The sequence below is a fragment of the Lagenorhynchus albirostris genome, chromosome 4 (genome assembly GCF_949774975.1).
Source record: "Lagenorhynchus albirostris chromosome 4, mLagAlb1.1, whole genome shotgun sequence".
Classification (NCBI taxonomy): Eukaryota; Metazoa; Chordata; class Mammalia; order Artiodactyla; family Delphinidae; genus Lagenorhynchus; species Lagenorhynchus albirostris.
Genome location: NC_083098.1, coordinates 46,318,453 through 46,344,087, shown reverse-complemented (window position 1 = coordinate 46,344,087; position 25,635 = coordinate 46,318,453). Strand labels below are relative to the sequence as shown.

General features: G+C 45.5%; 1 protein-coding gene and 2 long non-coding RNA genes across 5 annotated transcripts in view; 1 reads left to right on the top strand and 2 right to left on the bottom strand.

Annotated features, from left to right (window-relative positions):
- SHROOM3 (shroom family member 3) overlaps nt 1-22,034 on the top strand; it is a 121,831-nt gene extending 99,797 nt beyond the window's left edge. For 2 of the 3 annotated variants that reach the window (XM_060147978.1, XM_060147976.1), the window contains exons 7-10: nt 188-697; nt 3,266-3,416; nt 16,764-17,036; nt 21,064-22,034. In XM_060147978.1, coding sequence (XP_060003961.1) covers nt 188-697; nt 3,266-3,416; nt 16,764-17,036; nt 21,064-21,429 — 1,300 coding nt within the window. In that variant the 3' untranslated portion in view covers nt 21,430-22,034. The remainder of the gene's footprint in view (nt 1-187; nt 698-3,265; nt 3,417-16,763; nt 17,037-21,063) is intronic. The other variant, XM_060147977.1, reaches the window with a different exon arrangement.
- LOC132519767 (uncharacterized) lies at nt 6,233-8,974 on the bottom strand. Its single transcript, XR_009540285.1, has 3 exons — nt 8,857-8,974; nt 8,436-8,590; nt 6,233-8,326 (listed from the first exon to the last, which is right to left on the bottom strand). It is a non-coding gene; the product is annotated as an uncharacterized LOC132519767 (long non-coding RNA).
- LOC132519766 (uncharacterized) lies at nt 16,727-21,831 on the bottom strand. The gene is made up of 3 exons (XR_009540284.1): nt 21,642-21,831; nt 17,782-17,939; nt 16,727-16,853 (listed from the first exon to the last, which is right to left on the bottom strand). It is a non-coding gene; the product is annotated as an uncharacterized LOC132519766 (long non-coding RNA).
- Nucleotides 22,035-25,635: the final 3,601 nt, after the last annotated feature.

Genomic DNA, 25,635 nt, shown 5'->3' with positions numbered 1-25,635 from the left:
ACCCCCCTGTGACCAACTAGTGGACCTAGTTGAAGGCCCTTTTGAACCCTGCCGTTGGTGGGGAATAACAACCCCAGAAACTCCTGATGTGTGTGGGAAGCTGCAGCCCTCGTGTGCAAACGTCTCCCTGCCTTCCTTCACCCTCCTGCTGACTCTTCTCTTAACCACTCTCTTTTAATACCCCTAGCAGCTCCGGCAAACTTGCCAAGGTGACAGTTGCCAAGGAAAGGCCCATCCCTGGTGCAGCCCATTTGGTTGATAGTCAGATACTGGCTTCCAGATCCCAGACTTCCATCAAGAGTTCAGAGGCCAGTGAGACCAACCCACCCTCCACCACTGGTGCTCCGCCCCAGCCTGCCGGGTCTCTTAGCAAGCAGCCAAGCCCAGGGCAGCCCCCTTCCATCCAGACCCAAAGCCTCAGCCACGACCCAGTCAGTGGGACTCAGAGTTTAGAAGAGAATGTCAGCTCTGGCCCTCAGAAGACCTCAGAAGACATGAGAACAGAGGCTCTGGCCAAGGAAATTGTCCACCAAGACAAATCTCTGGCAGACATTTTGGATCCAGACTCCAGAATGAAGACAACTATGGACCTGATGGAAGGTTTGTTTCCACGAGATGCTAATCTGCTGAAGGAAAACAGCATAAAGAGGAAGGCCATGCAGAGAACTGTCAGCTTCCCAGGATGTGAAGCTAAGAGGTAAGTCCCCGGTCATGTCCCCAAAGAGACTTAAAATTGAACTCCTTCCATGGGGGTGATGATAAGTCTAGAACTGCTTAGCTGAGGTTTTCCCACTTCCAAAGATCCTGACCCCAGACTGACATTCCATCTCAGCCTTAGGGGAATGGCTCTGACCTACCTTGAGTTGTTTGCCCAGCAACAAGTAGTAATAGTAATTACTGTTTATAACCTATCGTTCACGTTCTCTGCGTCAGGCATTATATTCTTTATGTAAGCATTATCTCATTTAATGTTCGCGAGAACCTTCTGAGATAGCTACCGATTTTATCTCCATTTTACAAATGAGGAAACTGAAGCAGAGAGGAAACTGAAGCAGGCATTATATTCTTTATGTAAGCATTATCTCATTTAATGTTCGCGAGAACCATGCCCAGCTGAAGTCATAGAACGTGTGAGTGATGGCGTCTGTGCGCTCTCAGTGCTTATACAGTGCCCTTGAAAACTCAGCACACGTGCAGCTGCCCGTTCTGCCAGAGTTGCCCTTACAGAGCCCCATACGGGTCGGTGCTGAGGGAGGGGCAGGTGGAAGTGGTGAGCACACAGGGGCCTCCCCTCGGCCGAGGTGAACATGGTCTTGTAAAAAGCGTGACAGCCTAGAGAAACAGATTGACTTACTCCGCTGACATTCACCTTTGAAGAGGTAGGGTGGGCGTCTGTTCACATCCTGAACATCAGGAAGGGGCTGAACAGGAGAGCGTCCATGGTCTTGTTCAGCCGTGGGCCTGCACCCGAAGCTCCCTGAGCAGCGCGTTTCCCGTCCTGTAACGTGCATCCCAGCGCCTGCCCACAGCCGGTGAGAGGAACGTGAGCCGTCTGTATTTTTCCTCCTTTTGATTTCTCCCGGGTTACTGCAATATTTTCTTGCATGTTTGATTTCCTTAAGGGGCTACTATGGGAGAGATTTAGGATGGTTTTTATTTTCTTTTAAATTTTCAATGAAAACCATATGGATCAACAGTCCGGAGCTCCAGTTAGTGGCTTCCAGACTACATAAAAGCGGAGAGCATTCCATCTGAATTTGGGCTTGCATTTTAGAAATGTCCAACTGATCCTCGCTAAATTACTAACAGGAACACAGGGGAGGGGAGAAAGGAAAGAACTGCGTGGTACTTACAGGCTATCTGATAGGTTATCGGAGGCTCTCCTGATACAAGCCCTCAGCAGTCACCTTGTCCAGCCCCTCCTTTTTCAGATGTGGCAAACAGAGACTAATTGAGGAGAAGTGACTTATCCAGGGTCATGTGTTTAGCAAACACTTCTTAAGCACCTACAATGTGCAAGGCAATCCACTGGGTACACGAGGGACCCACAGATGAGTTTCTGTGGATGTGCCAGTCGGTTCACCACGGGTGGTTGTCCTCCAATCACTCGCTGTGGGAAGACCAAAGTAATTTACAAGCACATGCTTAGAAAAGCATTTCCTGGCATTATCCATGAGAACCTAGGTTTAGAAGTGAAATGGTCATGTAGCTTTTGCAGCACTGAGAGCTTCCTAAGGAATTGCAAAAGGATGGCATCGCCATCTTCTGGTAAAAATGAGCACTGTCCTTGTTGTACATGAGACTGCGCCAATAGCCACTGTGAGGTTTAATCAGATAGATGTCCAAGAAGCCTGTTCGTGAGGCAGTGAATATATGTTGGGGGGGGGGACTATATCAGAAGACCTTTTCCCCATCTTTTCAATTAACTGGATTAATATGACTGTATTGTTTAGAGGAATAACCCCAGCAAGCGGGAAACTAGTAAAAACACCTTTTTGGTGGTTCTTTATTCCATAGTAAAATGATGGTCTAGATGTTAAACAATGTCACAAGATTACCTCTCCTAGAGAACCTAATTATGTCCATAGAGTCATCTATTCAGTGAGTAGGGCTTTACCTATAGAGTATGAAAGGCAGCTTGACTATAGTAAAACAAAGAGCATAGTTATTCAGGTTCCCAACTTCTAGTTTGTTCTCCAGCCTTGAAATCCCCCTGCTGTGTAATCAGTGAGTAGATTTTACATCTTGTATCCGTTCACCGTTGACCAGCAAGCTCCAAATTCCAGGCTTACATAGAGCCTCAGGCTTACATGAAAAGGAAAATTGGTAGGTGTCCAAACAATTATAGTAGACGTCAGAAACATTATGGGCAACATGGAGGAGTAGGAAATAATTAACCTAAAACCTGAGATTTGTGCAGCACCTTGAAAATGCTTTCACAGTGACTAAGTCGAGGCTCCCTGTTGTCTTTCTGTGAAACAGGGAGTCAGTATCATTCACAAAAGGAGAAACATGCAGAGAGGTTAAATGTCCGTAGTCCTGACTCCCACTCCCCTTCCCAATATTGCCCTTGGTGGTTTTCCATCCCGAGTATGCTGGCTTCAAGAGCCCCACACGTTAGTAGGCAGTCACTAGTAAACACCTATTAGTCCATCCTAACTTCTGGGAAGATGTCGAATATAATTTTTTTACACATTTCCGAATGGACAAACATATGGTGAAATTAAGCTGCGTGTGGCTGTACTTTTTGTTCTTTCTGACCCAGGAGTGAAGACAAGGAAGCAGCGGGCATGTTGGTCAACTGTCCTGTCTACTACAGCGTGTCTGCTCCCAAGGCCGAGCTTCTGAACAAAATCAAAGCTATGCCAGAGGAGGTGAATGAGGAAGAGGAGCCGGCAGACATCAACGAAAAGAAGGTAAGGAAAGAAATGGGGGGCTTCCCTGGTGGCACAGTGGTTGGGAGTCCGCCTGCCGATGCAGGGGACACGGGTTCGTGCCCCGGTCGATCCCACATGCCGCAGAGCAGCTGATCCTGCGCGTCGGGAGCCTGTGCTCCGCAACAGGAGAGGCCACAACAGTGAGAGGCCCGCGTACCGCAAAAAAAAAAAAGAAATGGGGGCCTTTGTTCTGCTTCCCCCAGAAAGATAGTCGAGGTCCTAGCAGGGTTATTGGCCCCTTACAGCAGGAGGGGAAAAGGCCTGTCACATCACCAACCTCGCCAGACCATCACGAGATTCTCGACTTGCAGGGCACTTGGAGCAATTGCCTCACAGCTCTCCTGTTATTTTTGTTTTTACAAATGACAAAAGTGAAGGTTAGAGGGATTAAGGTATTTCGTACAAGTCACATAGCTGCTTCCCGGTCTAACACAGGGACCCCAACACCGTTCTAAGCAGCTGACCAGCCAATGTCAGTGGTCTGCATAATTTTCATTTCATGTTTCGTGGTCAAAAGGAAAACTAGAAAACCTAGAAACTCTAAGGAAAGAGAGACCGATTGTCAAAAGACGCTTCCAAGAAAAAGAAGTGTTCCTCTTTAGATTTTCCAACTCTCTTTGTCATACCTCAATAAACAGCTTGAAAGCACAGTATTGGAATTTAGTTGTTAGCATTTGCTGCTCCTACAGAAATTTTAAATGTAAAGCATTTTAAGAATGATCATACGCCATGGAGATCTAAGCCTGGCTGTGCCCAAAGGGGAGAAAGTTCTTGCCCGGCTGCTTTCCCTACAGCCCCAGATGGGTTGCCTGCCACTGTGCTCACAGCTCTTCATACAACTCAGGCCTGCATGCTGAAAAGGAAAGGACTCTGTTAAAGCTTGCCTGATGCTGAGCTGGGAATGTAAGGGCTTCTCAGTGGTGCCAATTCCAGGAGAAACTTTCTTATGTGATTCTGTTTCGTTTATTCTATAATATGTGTCCTAAGCTCTCTTGTTTATGTGTTGGAATGAGACCACAGGATATAGACTGTGGGAGCAGGGAGCAATGGGGCAGGAGGATTGAAGGATTTTAGAAGCACCTCCGTCAGTGGTATTCTTCTCCCTTCTACAGTCCCAGCCTCGTTGGGCTCACAGGTGCATGGCTGACATGCTGATACGATGCAGCTGCTGTTCGTAACGCATGCTCTCCCAGCCCAATTTCCCCATGTACACGCCTGCTTCATAGCACGCCTCCTGGCTCCCACTTAATGGGATTGGGGGGAAAAAACCACGTTGCTATAGTCTGTCTATATTTATCCCAGAGAGGGAGCTATAATAAACACCATTGTAAGTACCAAGTTGCCAGGACATCTGTTTTTTTTTTTTTTTTTTTTTTTTTGCGGTACGCGGGCCTCTCACTGCTGTGGCCTCTCCCGTTGCGGAGCACAGGCTCCGGACGCGCAGGCTCAGCGGCCATGGCTCACGGGCCCAGCCGCTCCGCGGCATGTGGGATCTTCCCGGACCAGGGCACGAACCCATGTCCCCTGCATCGGCAGGCGGACTCTCAACCACTGCGCCACCAGGGAAGCCCTGCCAGGACATCTTTAACTGAACATTTTACAGTTTTTTGTTGTTTTGTTTTTTGCACGTAGACGTACCCTGCTCTACAGTAGCAGTGTGGCAAACTACTTGTTGCTTTCTCCTCCCCATCTTAATTTTACTTTTTAACTGCTTTTTCATCACTTTATTATCACCCTCCCACTCTGAGGATTATGTGGCAAGAAGTATTTTTAGCCTGAGAACACGAAGGAATAAGAGGATTAGTCCTCACAGGAAATGACAGTAGGTACCATTTGTCAAGCATTTCTTAATCCCGGATGTGGGCTATGGTTTTTTTTACTTAGTGCCTTATTACCTTCTTTACACAAAACTGCTCTGACGCCAATATTGTCACATTTTACGCTGAAGTAATCAGAGTGAGCCAGGACAAGAGGAGAAGGAGGGGACACTCAAGACAAAGGGAACAGCGTGGGAGAAGAGGTAGTTGTGTGAAAAAACATGGAGAGCGCATGTGTATTGAAGAAAGATACTTCCAGGAGGTCTGATATTTGGGAATGTATTATAAAATAAATTCTCATGATTAAATTAGAAATTACCAAATTTAGAGAATAACAAAGAAAGGCCATGAATGGCAGGAGACAAGGCTGGGGGGATCCACGGGGGCAGGTCATGGAGGTCACGTGGGGCTTTGTTTGAAATGCCAAAGCGTTTGGATTTTACCGTGTGGTAGTGGAGAACCCTATGAGATTTTTTGTTTTAAGCAACTACAGGTTTATTAACGTGTAACAGATTTTGTGTGTCACTTGCATTTACATATCTGATCTGGAAAGAGAGAAAATATGCAGGCTTTAATTGATGTTGTTGAAGGCATCTATTAATATATTCAGTGTGAAGTTGAAAATGCAGTTCTCTTCCCAATATATAACAAGCTTTTATTTTCCCTAAGGATGGTTTTAAAACATGATGCTTGGGGCTTCCCTGGTGGCACAGTGGTTGAGAGTCCACCTGCCGATGCAGGGGACACGGGTTCGTGCCCCGGTCTGGGGGGATCCCACGTGCCGCGGAGCGGCTGGGCCCGTGAGCCATGGCCGCTGAGCCTGCGCGTCCGGAGCCTGTGCTCTGCAACGGGAGAGGCCACAACAGTGAGGGGCCCGCGTACTGCCAAAAAAAAAAAAAACAAAAACCATGATGCTTGGTCAATCAAGATGGTTCTAAAGGCAGAGTGTAGCCTTCTACCAACTTCTGCAAAGTAATAATTTGTTGCCTAATGTTTAAAGTTAGTAAACCTAAGATTATTTCTACGCGTGAAACTAAGGGTGAATGGAAACTAGAATCCTGATTTATTGATATTTTGAAACTAGCATTTCCAATCAGTTCTACTTTAATATACTTTCTATTTATATATCTTAGATGATGAATTGTAATATTCCAAGTAAATATAAGTATTACTTAAAATATAAAACAATCACTCTCTGAACTTCTGACATACATAAAATCTAAAGACTGTTTAATACTTAGGGCTTTCAATTCTTTGGCTAAACCCTGCCATATCTATTGGGCAAAAATCTGCTTAACCAGATCTCATGATTCTCTATTCTGAAGGCCAAAAGGCTTTGGCTTAGAGACTTAGTGGAATATTTCAAAAGGCAAAAAAATCTGTTATTCCTCAGAACTGGCTTTCCCCAAGAGATCATTAGTGACCCACATGGTTCTCAGCTGCCTATTTCCGTCGCTCTTGCTTTATTCTTAAAGTTTTCCTCTGGTCTGTCTTTTCAGCCTGAAAAACTTCCTTTAGCATTTCTTTTTTGAAGCATTTGTCTGCTGGTGACAAATTCTTTTAGTTTTCTTCATTTAAGAATGTCTATATTCTGTTGTCATTTCTAAAGCATTTTTACTAGATATGGAATTCTGGGTTGACTATTCTTTTTCTTTTAGCAGTTTAAAAATGTCCCACTTCTTCTTGCTTCCATGGTTTCTGATGAGAAACGCACAGCCATTAAATACTTGTTCCTCCTATATGCAGTGTGTTGCTTTTCCCTGGCTGCTTTCAAATTTTTTATCTTTGATTTTCAACAGTTTGGTTATGATATGTATGGGCCTAACTTTCTTTGATTTATCCTGTTGGGGTTTACTAAGCTTCTTGATTCTGTAAACTTATGTCTTTCACTAAATTCAGGATGTTTTTAGCCAGTATGTCTTCAAATATTTTTTTATGTGCTAATCTCTTTCTCTCTTTTTGGGACTCCAGTGACACAAATGTTAGACCTTTTGATATTGTCCTGCAAATCTCTGAAACTTTGCTCATTTTTTTTTAGGGCTTTTTTATTTTTGATTATTTATTTATTTTGGCTGCATTGGGTCTTTGTTGCTGCACGCGGGCTTTCTCTAGTTGCGGCGAGCGGGGGCTACTCTTCATTGCGGTGCGCGGGCTTCTCACTGCGGTGGCTCCTCTTGTTGCGGAGCACGGGCTCTAGGCACGCGGGCTTCAGTAGTTGTGGCTCGCAGGCCCTAGAGTGCGCAGTCTTCAGTAGTTGTGGCATGTGGGCTCTAGGGTGCTCGGGCTCAGTAGTTGTGGCGCACGGGCTTAGTTGCTCTGCAGCATGTGGGATCTTCCTGGACCAGGGCTCGAACCCGTGTCCCCTGCATTGGCAGGTGGATTCTTAACCACTGCGCCACCAGGGAAGTCCTGTTCATGTTTTTTAATGTCTTCTGTCAGTTCATTCAGATTGGATAATTTCTATTGATCTATCTTCAGTTTCACTGACTTTCCTGCCTCTATTCTGCCACTGATTTTTTTTTAATTTTCAGATATTATAGTTTCCAGTTCTAAAATTTCCATTCATTTTTTTGTAGTGTCCGTCTGTTCATTTCAAGAGTGTTTACTTCCACCACGGAGCATAGCTACAAAAGCTATTTTAAAGGCGCTTATCGTCCCGTTTGGGTTATCTCAGGGTTAGCACCTGTTGGTTGTCTTCCCCTGAGAGCTGTTCACATTTTACTGGTTCTCTTCATGCTGGGTAATATTGTAGCTGAACATTTTGAGTGTTATGGTATAAGTCTTGGGTTCTGTGAAAAATCCTCTGAAGAAGGTTGATTTTTTGTTTTGTTTTAGCAGGCAGCCTAGTTAGGTTCAGGCTACAAGTTCTGTCCCACCTCTAGCTGTTGGTTCCAGTGTCAATTCAGTCTTCAGAGCCTCTGCTGCCTTATATGTGACTGTCCTACACAGGCACCTTCCAGGGCTGAGCCTGGGACTTGGGTGAGTTGTTCTGTCACAGTTCAGTTCTCAAAGCCGTTGCCGTGCTTCTTTGGGTCTGTCCCACACACGTGCAGCTTGAGGGTGAGCCCGGACCTAAGGCAGTTCAGACACCGAATTAGGGGGTCTCCTTTTCCTGCTCTCTCCTGTCCAGTATTCCACCTGACCCTCCCACCCCACTCCCAGCTCCCAGCGGCCCCTTTACCTGGGCCTCTGGCTAGAAATAGGACAAGTTCTTATGGTGTCACGGCAGCCTGCACGGCCGTGCCATTCTGCATAGCTGGGACTATCCTCAGTAGAGAAAAATAGTGCGGATTCCCCTCACACTCTTCGGTCCATGGGGTCGTTGTCCCCGTTCCTCTGGACAGAAAGAAGGGTGTTCTCTTGGGGTGTTAAGTGCCTGTGCCACCACTGCACCGTGCACTCTGCAAGGAGAGTCACTTTGGGGGGCAGGGCTGGGAAAGGGGGCGGGAAGGAGAGAGGGAAGAGGAAGAAACAGGATTCCCCCACCTGCTTTATCTCACAGAAAGCAGCATTTTTGCTGCCACGCCCTCTGTGCAGTTCAGCATTGAGGCTGTTTCCAGGGCAGAACCAGAACATAAAAGGGGGAGAAGCAGGAAACTCACCCCTGTTCTGGGTCGTACTTCAGGCATGGCTCCCCTCCCCGGCGCACGGCCACAGCTAACCTTGCAGAGCCCTCTTCAGGGTCCAGGGGTGTTCGCTGTAGGAGGGAGGGGAGAGAGGCTGGCGTGGGCTCCCGCCTTCTGGCCACCATCAGTCCCTCTCCCGGGGGTTTACCAGTGGGGAGGGAGATGCAGCGGATTTACATTTAGGAAAGCTGTGCACGCAGCGAGACGGGAGGAAGAGAGGTAGTGGGGAGGGAGGTACAGCCGCCTGGGCCTGGAAGCGACGAGGCGGGCCTAAGGGAGCTGCGGTAGGAGCAGTGAGAAACAGATGGATTTAGCTTTTTTTTTAAAGGAAGCGAAAGAGACAGAATCCGGTAGCAGATTGGACACGGAGCCTGGGAGAGAGGAAGGAGGAGGGCTGGCTCCCGAGTTCCTGGCCTCGGTGCCTGTGGTACCAGACATAGGAAAAACAAGGAGGTCATTCGGGGAGGGAGGAGGATGTTTTGTCGAATTTAAAGAAATTTAATAACGTTTCTTGTATGTCAGAGAGAGATTCCTGTCACCCAGAACCAAGAGACTGAACAACTTTCTGGTCACAAGCCTTCCCGAGAGGAAATGAGAACCACTCCTGACAGAGAATGTGCTAGAGAATATCTGAAGTGGCAGTCAGGCCCCCGCAACCTTTCTGCTTTGATAGGTCCCACAGCGTGGGATGCAGGTTTTCTCAGGACAGAAACTGCCCCTGACTTCTCTAGGGGGTGAAATGCAGCTAAAGAAAACAGTCACATGCTGCTGCCTGGGTCCTCACACTGAATGTCTTTATCTAGTCCCAGTTTTTACCAGCTGGAGCCTGAACTCCACTCTGGCCCCAAACCCTAGCCATGCGGCTGAGGGTCCTGAATTACTCTGTTGAGATCAAGACAGGCCATCCGTCGAGGCCAGCTGTGTGTGTAGTGATGTTACTGGCAACCCTGTGAGCACAAGTCCTCCCAGCAGAAGACAAAGCAGTGTTGGGGGGGGGGGCGGGTTGGGGGACATCTACCCAAATGACTGGTGTGTGTTCTTCCAGGTGTTGCCTCATCTTAACAATAACAACTTGGATGTGTATAATACTTTTATAATTTCCAGAGTGCTCGCACACGCTTTATCTTAGCTGAGCCTCACAACACTCCTCTGAGCCGTTTCAATGTAGCGATCAGAAGCCTGAACCCTGCAGCCGGAGGACCTGGATTTAAAGCCCGGTGCTGCCGCTTTCTAGCTGCCTGGGCTTGGGCAAGCGACAGAACCTCCATCCGCTTCCCTTTCCTCATCCGCCAAAGGGGGATAATAACGGTACCCGTCTCATCGGGTTGTTGTGAGCAGCAAGTGAATAGGAAAACCCCTAAATAGTGCCTGGCACAGACAGAGAGCGCTGTAACTAAACATTATTATTAGTTTTAGGCAGGCATTAGGATGCCCTTGCAGCGGATGAGAAAACAGACACAAAAGGTCAGAGGACTGGCCTGACGGTGAGTTTTCTGTCAGCTGGGTCTCCTGACTCCTGGTCCAGTGTTCGTTTGAGCTGGTGCTGGAGCAGGGAGGAGGTGGGACAGGACCCAGCAAGATTTCTGCATGCAGATGGTGGGGTGCGAGGGAGGATCTGTTAAGCCATGTTTACAGAGAGAACCCTTAGAAGTAGCAGCTCACATAGGGTGAGTTAACAGTTTCTGCCAGGTAAGAAGTGGATACATGGCAATGATTTTGCAAATTAATTAGCTCCTGAGAGACTAATAAGTTAGTTAGTTATTTTTTTAAATCGAAACACCTCTTCTCTCTCCCCATTGAATTCTATGGGTGTAAGTTGGTAGTTTTTTCGTGTTTTTTTTTTTTTTTTAAGAGATCTGCCTGACATAGAAATGGCTATTTCATACAGCGAACTTTCCCTTGCTGCCTTCAGTTACTCAAATCCCTCTTAACTACATTTTAAAATCCAAATCTCCATATTTTAAGGGCTTGGTAAATTTGAAAAATTCAAATACCATCCGAATGTACAACCTTTGAGCCAGGAGGGACTGGTGTGACTGCTCAGTAATACGGGTATCAGCAGATATGCCGAGCCGTGATGTATGACGTTTACAGCCCAGCCAACAAGCTTTCGGAAGTCAGAATGCCGCGAAATGTATATTGGTCCTTCCCACAGAAACCTCCCTGTATCACCCCTAGACATTTTCACCTTATTCTGTCCTTTCCTTGTCCCCTGAAGCCCAGAGTACACATCAGCTCCTGTACAGACAGGCTTCTGGTTCTTCTGCCACTGTTGATGTCTTTGAAAACCAAAACAGAGCAGGTGCCAGGCGCTGACCCCACGGTCCTGGGAGCGCACAAGGCCCACTGCACCTGCACACCTCGTATCAAGGGGATAACAGCCAGCGCATGCTGAGGAAAGAGACAGCAAGCATCCAAACTAAAAGCAGCTCCTCATTTCTGAAAAAGATGGCAGAGTAGAAGGATGAGCTCACCTCCTCTCACGGAAACACCAGAATCACAACCAACTGCTGAACAACCATCGGCGAAGAAGACTGGCACCTACAAAAAAAGATACTTTACGTTCAAAGACAAGAAGCCACAACAACATGGTAGGAGGGGCGCTTTCGCGACATAATCAAATCCTATACCCACTGTGTGGGGGACCCACAAACTGGAAAATAATTATATCGCAGAGGTTCTCCCGTAAGAGTGAGAGTCCTGAGCCCCACGTCAGGCTCCCCGGCCTGAGGGCCTGGTATCGGGAGGAGGAACCCCCAGAGCATTTGGCTTTGAAGGCCAGCAGGGCTCGTGTGCAGGAGCTCCACAAGACTGGGGGAAACAGAGACTCCCCACTTGGAGGGTGCACATAAGGTTTCACGTACACTGGGACACAAAACAAAGCAGTAACTCCACAGGAGCCTGGGCTGGATCTACCTACGAATCTTAGAGGGTCTCCTGGGCGGCAGGGGTCAGCTGTGGCTCACTGCGGGCAGCAAGGACACTGGTGGCAGAGGTCCAAGAGAATAATGATCGGCCTGAGCTCTCTGGGAGGTCGCCATTTTGGCATCAAGACCTGGTGCTACCCAACAGTCTACAGCCTCCAGTGCTGGAACACCTCAGGCCAAACAAGCAGCAGGAAAGGAACACAGCCCCATCCACCAGCAGATAGGCTGCCTAAATGTGTAGTGAGCTCACAGCCACCTCTAAACGCCCCTTGACATGGCCCTGACCGCCAGGGGAACAAGACCCAGCTCCCCCCACCAGTGGGCAGGCACCAGTCCCTCCCACCAGGAAGCCTGCACAAGCCCCAGGACCAACCTCATCCACCAGACGGCAGACACCAGAAGCAAGAGGAGTTATGATCCTGCAGCCAGTGGGAAGGAGACCACAAATAACAGAAAATTAGACAAAATGAGACGGCAGAGAACTATGTTGCAGACAAGGGAACAAGATAAAAAAAAAACCCACAGGAACAACTAAATGAAGTGGAGATAGGCAACCTACCTGAAAAAGAATTTAGAGTATTGATATCAAAGATGATTCAAAATTTCAGAAAAAGAGTGGAGGCACAGATCAAGATGAGACAAGAGATGTTTAACAAAGAGCTAGAAGATTTAAAGAACAAAGAAACAGAGACGAACAATACAATAACTGGAATGAAGAATACACCAAATGGAATCAATAGCAGAATAATTGAGGCAGAAGAATGAATAAGTGTGCTGAAAAACAGAATGGTGGAAATCACTGCGGCTGAAGAGAATAAAGAAAAAATGAAAAGAAATGAGGACAGCCTCAGAGATGTCTGGGACAACATTAAACAAACCAACATTTGCATTATTTGGGTCCCAGAAGGAGAAGGGAGAAAGGGCCTGAGAAAATATTTGAAGAGATGATAGCTGAAAACTTCCCTGACATGAGAAAGGAAGCACTCAAGTCCAGGAAGAGCAGAGAGTCCCATAGAAGATAAATGCAGAGAAGAACATGCTCAGACACATATTACTCAAACTGACAAAAAAAGACAAAGGAAAAAATACTAAAAGCAACAAATAACATACAGCGGAATCCCCATAACATTATCTGCTGATCTTTCAGCAGAAACTGCAGGCCAGAAGGGAGTGGCATGATATATTTAAAGTGATGAGAGGGAAGAACCTACAACCCAAAATACTCTACCCAGCAAGGCTCTCATCCAGATTTGATGGAGAGATCAAAAGCTTTACAGACAAGCAAAAGCTAAGAGAATTCAGTACCACCAAACCAGCTTTACCACAAATCCTAAAGGAACTTCTCTAGGCAGTAAAGAAAAGGCCACAACTAGAATCAAGAAAATTATGAATGGGAAAGCTCACGGTATGTAAAGGCAAACATAAAGGTAGGAAATCATCCACACACAAATATGATATCAAAACCAGCAATCGTGAGGAGAGTACAAATGCAGGATATCGGAAATGCATTTCAAATTAAAAGACCAGCAACTTAAAACAGTCTTGCACATATATAGACTGCCATATCAAAGCCTCATGGGAACCACAAACCAAAAATCTACAGTAGATAACACACACAGAAAAGAAAAGCAATCCAAACACAACACTAAAGATAGATATCAAATCACAAGAGAACAAAAGAGGAAGGGAAGAAAAAAGATCTTCAAAAACAAATCCAAAACAATTAACAAAAGGGCAATAAGAACATACATGTTGATAATTACCTTAAATGTAAATGGATTCGATGCTCCAACCAAAAGACGTAGACTGGAACGAAATAATGCCATTTGCAGCAACATAGATGGACCTAGAGATTATCATACTAAGTGAAGTAAGTCAGACAGAGAGACAAATATCATATGATATCACTCATGTGGAATCTAATTTTTAAAAAATGAAACAAATGAACTTATTTACAGGACAGAAACAGACTGACAGATATTGAAAACAAACTTATGGTGACCAAAGGGGAAAAGTGGGGGGAAGGGATAAATCAGGAACTTGGGATTAACATATACACAGTACTATATATAAAATAGATAAGCAACAAGGACCTACTGGTATAGCACTGGGAAATCTACTCAATATTCTGTGATAAACTATATGAGAAAAGAATCTAAAAAAGAATGAATATATGTATAACTGAAATACTTTGCTGTATACCTGAAACTAACACACCACTGTAAATCCACTATACTCCAATAAAATTAAAACGAAAAACCAAAAACACCCAACAGGGTCTCCAGAGGAAAGACTGAATGGGCTAGACTCTGAACCTGATGGCTGTTCAGCTGTGTCAAATTCTTTGACCCGTCCTTACCCATCAAACCCTGCTCGCCTGGTGGCTGCCCTTCCAGCAGTGCTGACCCATAACCTTTAATTAAAGCCAGGACTTGGACATTTCAAGGATATTATGAACCCCTAGACTGAAGGAGCCTGAGAAAATTAGTGCACCGAGTTCAGTGGAAACTTAGAGGAAGAGTTCTCCCCCCTCTTCACCACTCACCCCATGTGAGGACAGACTTACCTTTACTGGTTTAAGGTCATTTGCAAATTAAAAATCATCACATCTATTTCTTAAAATGCCAGCTACTGAGAGCCATAATGAGGATTTTTAGAATGGAGTTTCTTCCAGAAATGACACAATATTAGTTTCAAAAGAAGTCATATTTATAGGAATAACGGAAAACATGAAGCCGTTGCTTTCTTTTCTTTCTACTCTTTGGTTTTTTTAAATTCCTTTTGTAGAAAGTGTACTACTCAGGATGTGAGGTTGAAATGGATCTCAAAACGTTGGAATAAGCAGAAGGCCTTTTCCTGAGGTTGAAGTGATAAGAATGTTGTTGCTTAGTTAACTAGCTCTTGGATTTGGCATAACCTGTTTTCTATAAGAAAGTACCCTCTGGTAACATTCAGAGTGGCAAGCCGAGGAAATGCAAGCTACGAGGCTTAAAATCTCCTAGGCTGACTTCACGTAGATGTCAGTCTCTCTCATCGTCTATCTGAAAGACAGGAATGGTGACATTTGACTTGTGGAACCCTGTCCAGCAGGGATATTGGGAGATGTAACAGCAAGTACTATTTATTTTCCCTCCTTCTCTCCATTCCAGTATCCCTGTCATTCTCTTCATAGGAACAGAGAGCACAGTGCAAGATCGTCACCCCCGCTGGGCATTTTCCTGGAGGTATCTAGCAGGTTATTTTGCAGGCAAATACCATAGCTGCCAGCCAGAATTGTTGTTTAGAAAATGATGAGTTTTCCAGGGGAATATAAGGAAAATTAAACAATATTCTCTCCCACCTGCATTTTTCTGAGCTCAGACTCTTCAGTTAAGGAATAATATATACTGCACATTTTTTTTCCACTATTAAAATTGTCTTTTGTATCCACTTTGTCTTAACTGCTTGTAGAAAGCCAAAGATTATAACCCATAATGAGTCGGTGCAGCAGATGGGAATGTTTTAAGCCCCCTTCAGTCTCTGGGATTAGGCGAGTTGAGAAGACAGTAAGATGTCACCATCAAAGCCAGAACTTGAACATTTCAAGGACATTGGGAACCTTGCTTAGTTGAAGTACCTCTGGTAGTCCAGCTCCAAGGTGGGGGCAGATGGTGGAGAAATAAATATTTTCCTTATCATTGTGATTATTGTATTCTCTGGTGCACATGTTGCAGAAACAGTACACAAAGCTGTCAGTACCCTTCAGTTTGGTTATTCAAAAATATTTCTTTTTCCCTTTTTTTCTTCCTTCCTTTAAAATGAAGATTTACTCTAACGTAGAAATTGTGACCCTTTGTTTTCTTCCAACTGAATTCACACAGCTTGGGTTTATGTACACACACACACACACATACATATAAATTTTGAGCTGGAACCTTGTTAGTGGTAAAGAAGTAGGTTTTAACCAAAAAAAGATGATGTTCTTTTTCCATATGGCTACCTCAGGCGAAGAGAAAAATGACTAAAGAGCCATGAAGTCTAATTTCTCTTGCAACAAAGTAAGAGTCGATGCTTCATACAAATGAAGTCAAAGTTGAAGCCATTAAGACCTCTGCTTCGTTCCTTCAGTTAAGCATACTGGGTATTTGTGTAATCCTGTTTCACAGTATGGAGGTTTGTAAGTAAGGTGGCAGATTACATAGCCCTGCTCACTGGAGACAGTGGGTGCAGGACAGAACAAGGGACTGAATTCTGAAGAAAGGTCTCATGAATATTTACAACGGTTGCACAAGGGTGGCCCCAAAGTCAGGCTGCCTGACTTCACGGCAGCCCCACCCACCAGCGCAGGTGTCTTAGCCTCACTTCACCTCCCTAAGTCGAAGTTTCCTCGGCCAGCGCACTATGCAGCTAAAGTAGTATCTACTACGAGACAGCCGGGAAGACCAGGTGAGGTAATCCATGGACTTCCTCGCAGTGGTCGGCTCATGGTATTTCCTCCACGAATGGTATCTGTGACTAATACTCAGCTCTGTGATCTTAGGCAATTCCCTAATTCCTTTGACTTTGTCTGCTCCACTTGTTAAACAAGAATATTTACCCTGCCTGCCTACGGTATTGTTGTGAGCATCAAATGAGAACACGTATTGAAAAGACTTTTAAAAGTGAGTAGTTAACAAACCAGTTGGGAAGAGAGCGCTGTACACAGCACGACACAACTGGAAAACATTCCGAGGCAATGTGTAATCACGCATTGGCCTGTGAGGACTGAACAGGTTCAGAGAAGGCAGTTGTAGACATTCAGGGAAAGGAAGGCAGACTGTGGCCTTATGTTGGGGGCAGTCCACGCAGAGGGGGAGGGGGGCCTCCAGCTGAGCCTCGAAGACGAGACAGGAAGGATGCAGCTGAGAGAAGTGGATCCTGCCCTCACTTACCAGTCAGCTGGCTAAGTTTTGCTATGCGTCTCCCCTCTCGTTCCAGGCGGAGTTGATTGGAAGCCTCACCCACAAGCTTGAGACCCTCCAGGAAGCCAAGGGGAGCCTGCTGACGGACATCAAGCTCAATAACGCCCTGGGGGAAGAGGTAGAGGCCTGGATCAGTGAGCTCTGCAAGCCCAATGAGATCGACAAGTACAAGATGTTCATCGGGGACTTGGACAAGGTGGTGAACCTGCTGCTCTCCCTCTCGGGACGCCTGGCCCGCGTGGAGAACGTCCTCAGCGGCCTTGGTGAAGACGCCAGTAACGAGGAAAGGGTAGGCCTAACAATTCCGCTCAACACTTTACCTGCCCGAGCCCATGTACCCAGAGAAGCATGATTAGACAGGAGCCTTTCTAGAGACGGTCACCATCTCTCCGGGGCAGGGAGAGACCCCAACGTACAGGGAACAGAGGAGAAGGATCTTGCACGCCAAGATGTCGTGCTGACCCCTCAGCCTCAGGGATACTTAGGAAAGTTAAAAATGTGGGTGCCAGCGTTTCTTTCCTTCCTTTTTATCCCAGAAAAAGGAAAGGTAAAAGCATGATGGGGGTTGACATTAAAACAAGGGAGAGGGACGACACAACTGTTCGGGATGAGGACAGGGCTCCCGGGAATCTGCAGGCGAGGGGCCACGGGCACTTGGTGAAGATGCACCCGCTGTGTCCATGGCAGCCCTTACCGGAATAACTGGTAGTGACAGCTGTGGCGATCCCAGATAGAATCTAAGTCCTCCCTCTGGGTCAGACGCTGTGGGCTTAGACACACTGTAGGTGCAGTCTCATAGAATCCTCACAACAGGCCAGTAGGCAGCAGCGCCAGGACAGGAGGAGTCCTGCTGCAGCCCCCAAGCGTTATTCGCCTCACTGAACTTAATTCCAGAGCTACAGAGCATTCCTCATGTGCTCCTCTGTGCGGCACATATTTACTGAGTATCCGGTACATGCCACTTTCTGACCTAGGCGCTTAGGATACTCTGTGAACAAAGCAGTCAGATCCCCACCCTCGTGGAACAAACTTACCAAGGGAGGTCAGGTGATCAACGTAGCTACTTTTCATATATGTGCCGAGGTGATGAGCGCTGCAGCCGTCAAGTGGTTCCTTGGCTTTCTGGCTCCTTCTAGCTACAGCTCTCTCTTTCAGTGCTGTCAGGGATTTCCCAATTATTTCTCCGAATGTACTGCATTAAAAGGAAAGGTGTCTCTTGTCAAATAGATTTTTAAAGGACTGAAAGAAGTCTAGGCGGTAAGCATTTAGGAATGTGACTCAGCATCCAGGAACTTTCTGCAGCCCCTCTCCCGGCGGGTGCCCTCCTCGTGTAAATGTTCTGGGCCTTCACTTCCTCACCTACAAACTGTCTGACTGTGTTTGACTCAAAAGTGTTGTCCTTTCCACCTTCCTTTCATCCAGAAAGCAGCTAACAAGAACCTGTCAGATGCCAGGTGCCCCGCGTGCTAGGGCTGAACGCTGCCTAAAAACAGGCCCGCCTTCAAGGAACTCAGCAGTTAGTGAGGAAAACCAACGTAACCAGTGTAGAAGCGGCAGTTGTATTTAGTATGCTGCAGCACAGCGATAAACTCAGAGCCGTGAGCGCACCCCTCATGCGGTGTGGTGTGGTCAGGAAGGACTTCACACAAGTGCCGCTTGAATGGAGTCTAGGGGACTCTCTTAATTCCAGGTGGGCTGAGAGGGAAAGGGCTTTACCATTTAGGAGGAATGTCATGGACAAAGTCCAGACATACCATGGCGTGTTTAAGAATTGGCTTACATGTGGTTGGTATGTCTAGAGCAGAGTGCTTCCTTGATTTACTTGTTTTTAAGGGAGACCAACAAGGGATAATGAAGCCACTGTCCCCCCAGGGCTAGCATCAGTGGGGAAGCCATCACTACCTCTGGACCTGGAGCAGCACGAGGAAGGGGCCCTTATCAGAACTCTAGCTGTAGCTGACCTGCGGCACTGAGGCCCGGGTGAAAAGTTGTAGCCACCACCCCCTGGCAAGGAGGGAGCCAGGGATAAAGGCCTCAATTTCTTCTCCCTCCCAGCTTCCAGCCTCCTGCCCATGACTGCCCCTGGCCAAAACCAGCAGCCAGCAGGGTGCAGCTTCCCTAGACATAGAGCAGGGCAGAGGAGGGTGGATCTGAAGGGGTAAACAGTATCCAGTGCAGAAAATAATCACGAAGACCTAAGGGTCGTACTTTAGACTTTAGCCTGTAGGCCTGGAGAGCCATGAACTAATTTCGTGACATAATCAGCCTGGGGAGGGGTGAGAATGATGTTACACACTTGGGAGGCTTATTGTCATGGTCTAGCCAGATGGGTTTAGGCTGTCCATTTGGGCCATTGTCATGGAGATAGAGAATAGGGAGTGACTTAGAGAATGAGTTTGAATTAGCAGGGCGTGTTAGATGAGGGGAAGGATAGAACAGAAGGTAATTCCCAGTCTCCTGCTCGGTCACTTGGGTGGATGCCACAGGCATGTGAGCTAAGCAAGGCTGGAGCAGTTCTTGTGGGAAGATAAGTTGGATCCAGTTCTGGAACCACTCAGCACTTAAATGCACGCACACGCTCCCAGGTACATACAGGTGCCTGCTCACCTGCAAGACACATCTGTATTCGTTTTCATGATTATCAGTCTTTGTTAAATACAAGTGTAAATAGGAATAAGGAAAGGAAGAATAAATGGTTCAGTAAATGCCAGATTCAGGATTATAGTTACCAATGAGGGGAGGAGGGGCATCGGGAGAACTATATATAACGCTTCAACTGAATATTTTGTTTTTAAACTGAAGCAAATATGAAACATGTTCAAGCTAAGATTTGGCGCTGTTGATGATGGGCACACAGATCTTATACCATTCTCTGTACAATACTGATGTTTAAAATATTTCATAGTTTTTTAAAGGTGAGGAAGAGGTTCTCACTTTTTAACTTACTTCCCTACAGTATTTTGAAGCATGTCTTCATTGCAAATTCAGTCCCTAAGGGTTTCTTTTTTAGGTGTGTTTTTCTGATTAGGAGAAGGAAGCCTATGAAAATGGAGATATTTGTAAGATTAACCTATTAACTTTGCACTTTTCCTCTAGGCGTTATTAGGTAAGACCTGACAGGCCAGTTCAAGGGGAGTTTAGGGCAGAGACACATGAGCCTTTCATAACCCTACCTAAGCTAATCTGTGTTGAGATATCTATTTAAATATTCTTATTTCTTGATTAATTTCCACTTTAAAGTTTCTCATTCACTTTAGCCTGAAGAGTCTGGTTAAATGTAAAATTTTTAAAAATTTTAATGACATTATATGTCAGCGTGTTGAGTAAAAGGCCACATTACAGACTTCTATAAGGTCTGAAGATAATACGCTGTCTTCCCATTGGGTCTGTATGAGAAACTCTCAGAATATGAAATTGCCATCATTGCCAAATAGAATTTCTCTCATGTTAGATTCAGAGGCCGGAAAAATGGAAACTGATTTTTTCGGAGATGGTAAATATGATGTTCCCATTGTTGATTATGGATTGGGGCAGAGGTTCTCAAACTTTAACTGCAAAGAATCGCCCGAAAGGCTCCTTCAACCACAGACCCCTATGCCCCACACCTCCAGAACTTTTGATTTGGTAGGTGGAAGGGGGCCTGAAATTTTGCATTTCTAACAAATCCCCGGGAGATGCTGCTGGTACCCACTTTGAGAACCACTATAAGATGGAAATACTTGTAAACACTCAAGGTACCTTGATGACTGGCTTTTTTTCCCTTCAGTTGTTTAACTGTGGTAAACTACATATAAGATTTGCCATCGTAACCATTTTTAGCTGTACAGTTCAGTAGTATTAACTATATTAACATTGTTGTGTAACAGATCTCCAGAACTTTTCTCATCTTGCGAAACTGAAACTCTATACCCACTGAAACAGCAACTCCCCCTCCCTTCTCCCCTCCCCCAGAGCCTAGCAACCACCATTCTGCTTCGTGTCTCTATGACTGTAGACTATTCTAAGGACCTCATATAAATGGAATCCTGATTGTTCTTCTAAGTCTAGAAGCCTTAAAGTAAAGCCAGTACCCCAGCCAATTTTAACATAATCTCTCAAATTAAAGCCGCCACATGACTTTATAAGTTAGAGAACCATATATCTGCAACGTAAGGGTAATGAACTGATTTTCAAACGACCGAGTCTCCTTACTTTAGAGCGACAATCAAAATAGAAACTTAGACACTGCACCGTCCTGAAAAAGGTCTCTGCGGGCAGTTCGGTTCTTTTCCCCGTTCTGCTGGCCCTTTGCTGATCTGCTTGTTTCGCCCTGGCAGAGCTCTCTCAACGAGAAGAGGAAGGTCCTGGCTGCGCAGCACGAGGACGCCCGGGAGCTCAAGGAGAATGTGGACCGGAGGCAGCGCGTGGTGCTGGACATCCTGGCCCATTACCTTTCCAAGGAGCAACTCCAGGATTACCAGCATTTTGTGAAAATGAAGTCGACACTCCTCATCGAGCAGCGGGAGCTGGACGACAAGATCAAGCTGGGCCAGGAGCAGGTCAAGTGTCTGCTGGAGAGCCTTCCCTCGGATTTCGTGCCCAAGGCAGGGGCCCTGGCTCTGCCCCCAGGCCTCGCCGGTGACGTGACTGCCGTGGGAGGGTGGACTGTCAGTATTTTTCCAACAGTAACCTCTCCACTTTAACCTCTTCTCCAGGACCCAACGAAAAGCCCACCCCTTCTCTCAACACTATTTAATCTGAAAAACGTTTCAATACAAGCCAGCCTTTAAACTCTATGGGTTATGGGGGGTTTTCTGGATAAAAGGAAAAAATTCCATCCAGGAAAAAGCCTGTCTTTTCCTTCTCGCCCTTCATGATTGATCTTCTGAGAGCTTGAATGCTGCTGGGAACTTACCCCTTTCTGTTGTCACTTCATGGTAGGAAGAAAATTAATGAAACTGTGCGAACTGATCGGAGGGTGTCTGTTTAGTTTTCCACAGGCTTGAGGCAACATGGATAAGTGCGTGTCACCCTCAGGAATGTACCCACAGTGGCCTTCCCTGCTTGTGGGCAGTGTATCCTGACGACAGGTACGCGTACTTAAGGGTCTGCAACATAAAGCCTTAAAGAGAAACACACACAGGAGAAAACTGTCAAACCTTGAACGTTGTTATTTATATTTTTAAAAATGAAAAAGATCATTGTTTGTGTGCTAACCACTTACTTGATTCTGTTTTGTGGTGGACGTAGACGGTTACATTTGAGCTTTGTATTTTGTGAGAACCTTAATGAAACGAAGAATTCCAAAGACAGTCACATTGAGTGTGGAGACTTTTTTCTTAAACTCTCAACAGTGAGTAGACCTTCAGTGCTTGTCTTAAGCTGAGTATGGGGGAGCCCCGGCTGCCACTGCTGCCAGTCTTCATCACTGTGCTCCCACAGCAGTCGGGAGCACACACGCCTTCCCAGGAAGAAGGCTTTATGCAGCATGGCGAGCGTATCCTTTCCTAGTGCTTCCTATCATTATCACTGGGGTGGAGAGAAAGCTAAATTTTACTAACAAGGACAACTCTCCAACCTGTTGATAAGGAGGCCGGAACCCAAGTCAATTCAAAACTGAATTCATGCTGTCCTCCTATACGAGATTTGAGCTAAATACAACTTCTTTGGTGAGATATTTTAGCAGGCTGTTTTAATGATGCTTTTCAAAAAAGTTTCTTTTCCTAAAATGTCAAAACTTATCAACTACATTTTCACTGAAAACTCCCTCCTTAACCTCTGAAGACTGATTTTGCACTATTCTGCTTCAATAATAACATCTGAGAGGGTACTCGAGAGCCCAAGATGTAAATATTATTAAAATATAGAGAGTGGAAGATGGAAGGAGATGATGGGCCAGCGACCAGGCTATGTTGTCAGCTGCCGGTGATGGCAACAACCCATACTTTAAGCAGGTGGTGAATCCCAGGCTGTGCTTTAGTTCTGTTGTTGTTTTTACATGTGTTGAATCCTCGGGGGCGGGGTGGGGGGGTGGCCAACTGTGCTGATTTGGGCTACAAGTACTATAGCAGCCAGTCCTAGAGAACTGGGAGAGTAAAGTTCTTAGGAGGGTATCAAATGCTCGTTTTTCTTAGTACATTTTAATTAATGAAAATTTTCTGGTTAAGAACTTCAAAAACGTAGTTTTGACCCCCAATACAGATGTATTTGATGAACTTAGAATCACTAGGCCACCCACAGATTTCTCCTGAGCCATCAGCAAAAGCCATTGCTTCATTCTTCGGAGGTTTTACACTGTCAGACTGCATTATAAGACGGCACCTTGGTTTCCCAGGAATGTTTTCAAAAGCTTCTCTCTTATATCTAGAGGTTCCATCTCCCAGGGAATCAGTAGAACCAGGGACAGCATTCAGTAGTCACACTGCATGGTCATTTTGAAGTAAAGAAAAACAGTACCTCCAACTGACTTTTCATCAGACTTAGGCCAACACAGGAGCCTGAGATCAACTCCAATCGGTGTGTCTTGCTGATACGGAGTGGTTTCCCTGAGGTCAGAGCAGGTTGAAGCTAGCCAGCAAATGTCTGCAGCAGTTCTTAGTGAAGTTCCTCAGGGGATTCTGGGGCTCCCCATTCCCAACACTCTTCTAAATTATCCTTAAGGATTTGACTGGGAACGTTTTACACATTCAGTCTTTTTCATCACTTTTCTAATTTATACATGTCAAAGTAAGTGACCCCCCAGAGAAGAGCAGGTGATATACTGCGAGGCACCACAAGCACCTGAAAGCTATGATGCTCTGAGGATAGTTACCCCTTCTTTTGCTCCATTGAAATGTTGTTCTGTTATGTGAGATGAATGAGGTACCGAGTAGGACTGTGAAATCTAATTCTCAGGCGGATGTGATATTTATCACAGGGCTTTTGACCTCTGTGCTCTGATGAGAAGAAATCACTAACCTAATTTTCATCGTTAACTTTAACTAGATAATAAGCCTATTCTTGATCCCTTTCCTATTTTGCATTCTTTCTCTACTATTAAAAAAATTATTAAAAAAATCATCCGTAGTAGAAGCCACCTTTTCCCTCCGAATAGCATTCTCAGCCAAAATCATGGGCACAGCGACCAAGAGCAAGTTGTTGGTCAGGATTGCAGGACACGCATTACATCGCCAGGAATGTCCGTTCAGTCAATAATCGTCCCTGTGGATATGATCCTTTCAGAGATACCACGTCCTGTGAGAAGTCAGGTGGGAGTGGGATGGGCTTGCTGACACTCAAGAATCCTTCAAAGTTCCAAGAAAGGACAATGTCCTACGACGTAACTGGGAGGCTTCCAACTTCCTGGGCCCCTGGAGAAGTGCCTGGGCTTGTTGCTACATGTTGCCTGACTCAGCCTTTTCTCATGCTGCTTTGCATCTTGCGGTGGCTGCTCGAGCCCAAAGAATGCAGGGAGGGTCCACAGTCAACGCGTCTTGAGTTTCTCCCAGAGGCACTGTCGAAACCAAACATTTTTTTCCTTTGCTCCAAGGGGATCCTTTTATGATGATGAAAACCATCAACTGGTTTTCAGACTTGAAGATTAGCAAGTTTGGGTCAGCTCCCAAGAGTCTGTTGAAATGAGGAGGGAGGGCTTAACTGAGGTTCTTTGGGGCATATAAAGCAGAAACCAGGGACTTCCCTGGCGGTCCAGTGGTTAAGACTCCGCGCTTCCACTGCAGGGGGCACGCCTTCGATCCCTGGTCAGGGAACTAAGATCCGACATGCTGCAGGGCATGGCAAAAAAAAAAAAAAAAAAAAAGATATTAAAGCAGAAACCAGCCTGGGAAATCCCAGTTTTCCTATTACTCCGTTGTTAATATCTGATCCAAAGTCACTTCTGAGTTTGATAGATCACAGTCATTCCTAATATGAGTTCTACCGCGAAGTTTGTTTTTTATTCAAGCATCTTTTATTAAAATATTGGGCTTTTTTTCTGGATAACTTGAAAAATGTTGGCTTTTTATTCTTATATGATTCCAAATTTTTCTCTTTAGTTTAATTTTCTATGATATTACTGGCTTTATTCTGTTACATTGGAATTATTTTTCCTTTCTTAGAATAAAATGAGTTTTATTCACCTTACTGCTAGGAGGAAAAGGAAGAACTTGAGCGAGAAATAACTTCTCCATCTCCAGCAAGACGTGGCCAGGTGAATGTGAAGGGGCCTTTCTACACAGAAATAGATTATTGGGGCCAAGGTATTCACTGCTGCCTGAACTCTCTGGGACGAAGCATGGAATAAAATGATAAAGGCCATTTTGGTATCAGGGACACATGAACAGTGTTCTAGTTTATTCTTATTTCTAAGTGAAACCTTACTTTTCTTAAGGGAGCTCATTCAGACACTAACTCAAATCATGGTTTCTCAAAGTACAGTCAAGGTAGCATCTGCATCAGAGTAACGGGTACTTGTTATAAAAAGGCCAGTTGCTGGGACACAAACAAGTAGGCTGGGAATCTGCATCTTAACAAGTTCCCCAGTTTATTCTGATGTACTCTAACATCCAAGAGCCTCTTACCCCTGTCGTTTGTACAGTTTTTATTGTTAGGATCACAGTTAGACTGGCATGAATGTATATCATAATAATTCCAGAAATTCAAAGCCCTGTCACATTTACTCTCATTAACTACATTTTTATGAGTTAATACTGTCCCCACGATTAAATCATCCCCAAGGTTGTGATATGGGTTCCCCCCCAGCCCCCGCTCACTCTCTCCTAGATCTGTTTTAAATTTAAACAAACTAAGTACTTATTCAGGCTAAGTGCACTAATTATTTCTCCCCCAAAGGAATCAGCTTATCAAACAATGTCAGTAATCTGAAGTGCTGCCATGATACCTGTACTCACCTGAAATCACGACTGACCTTT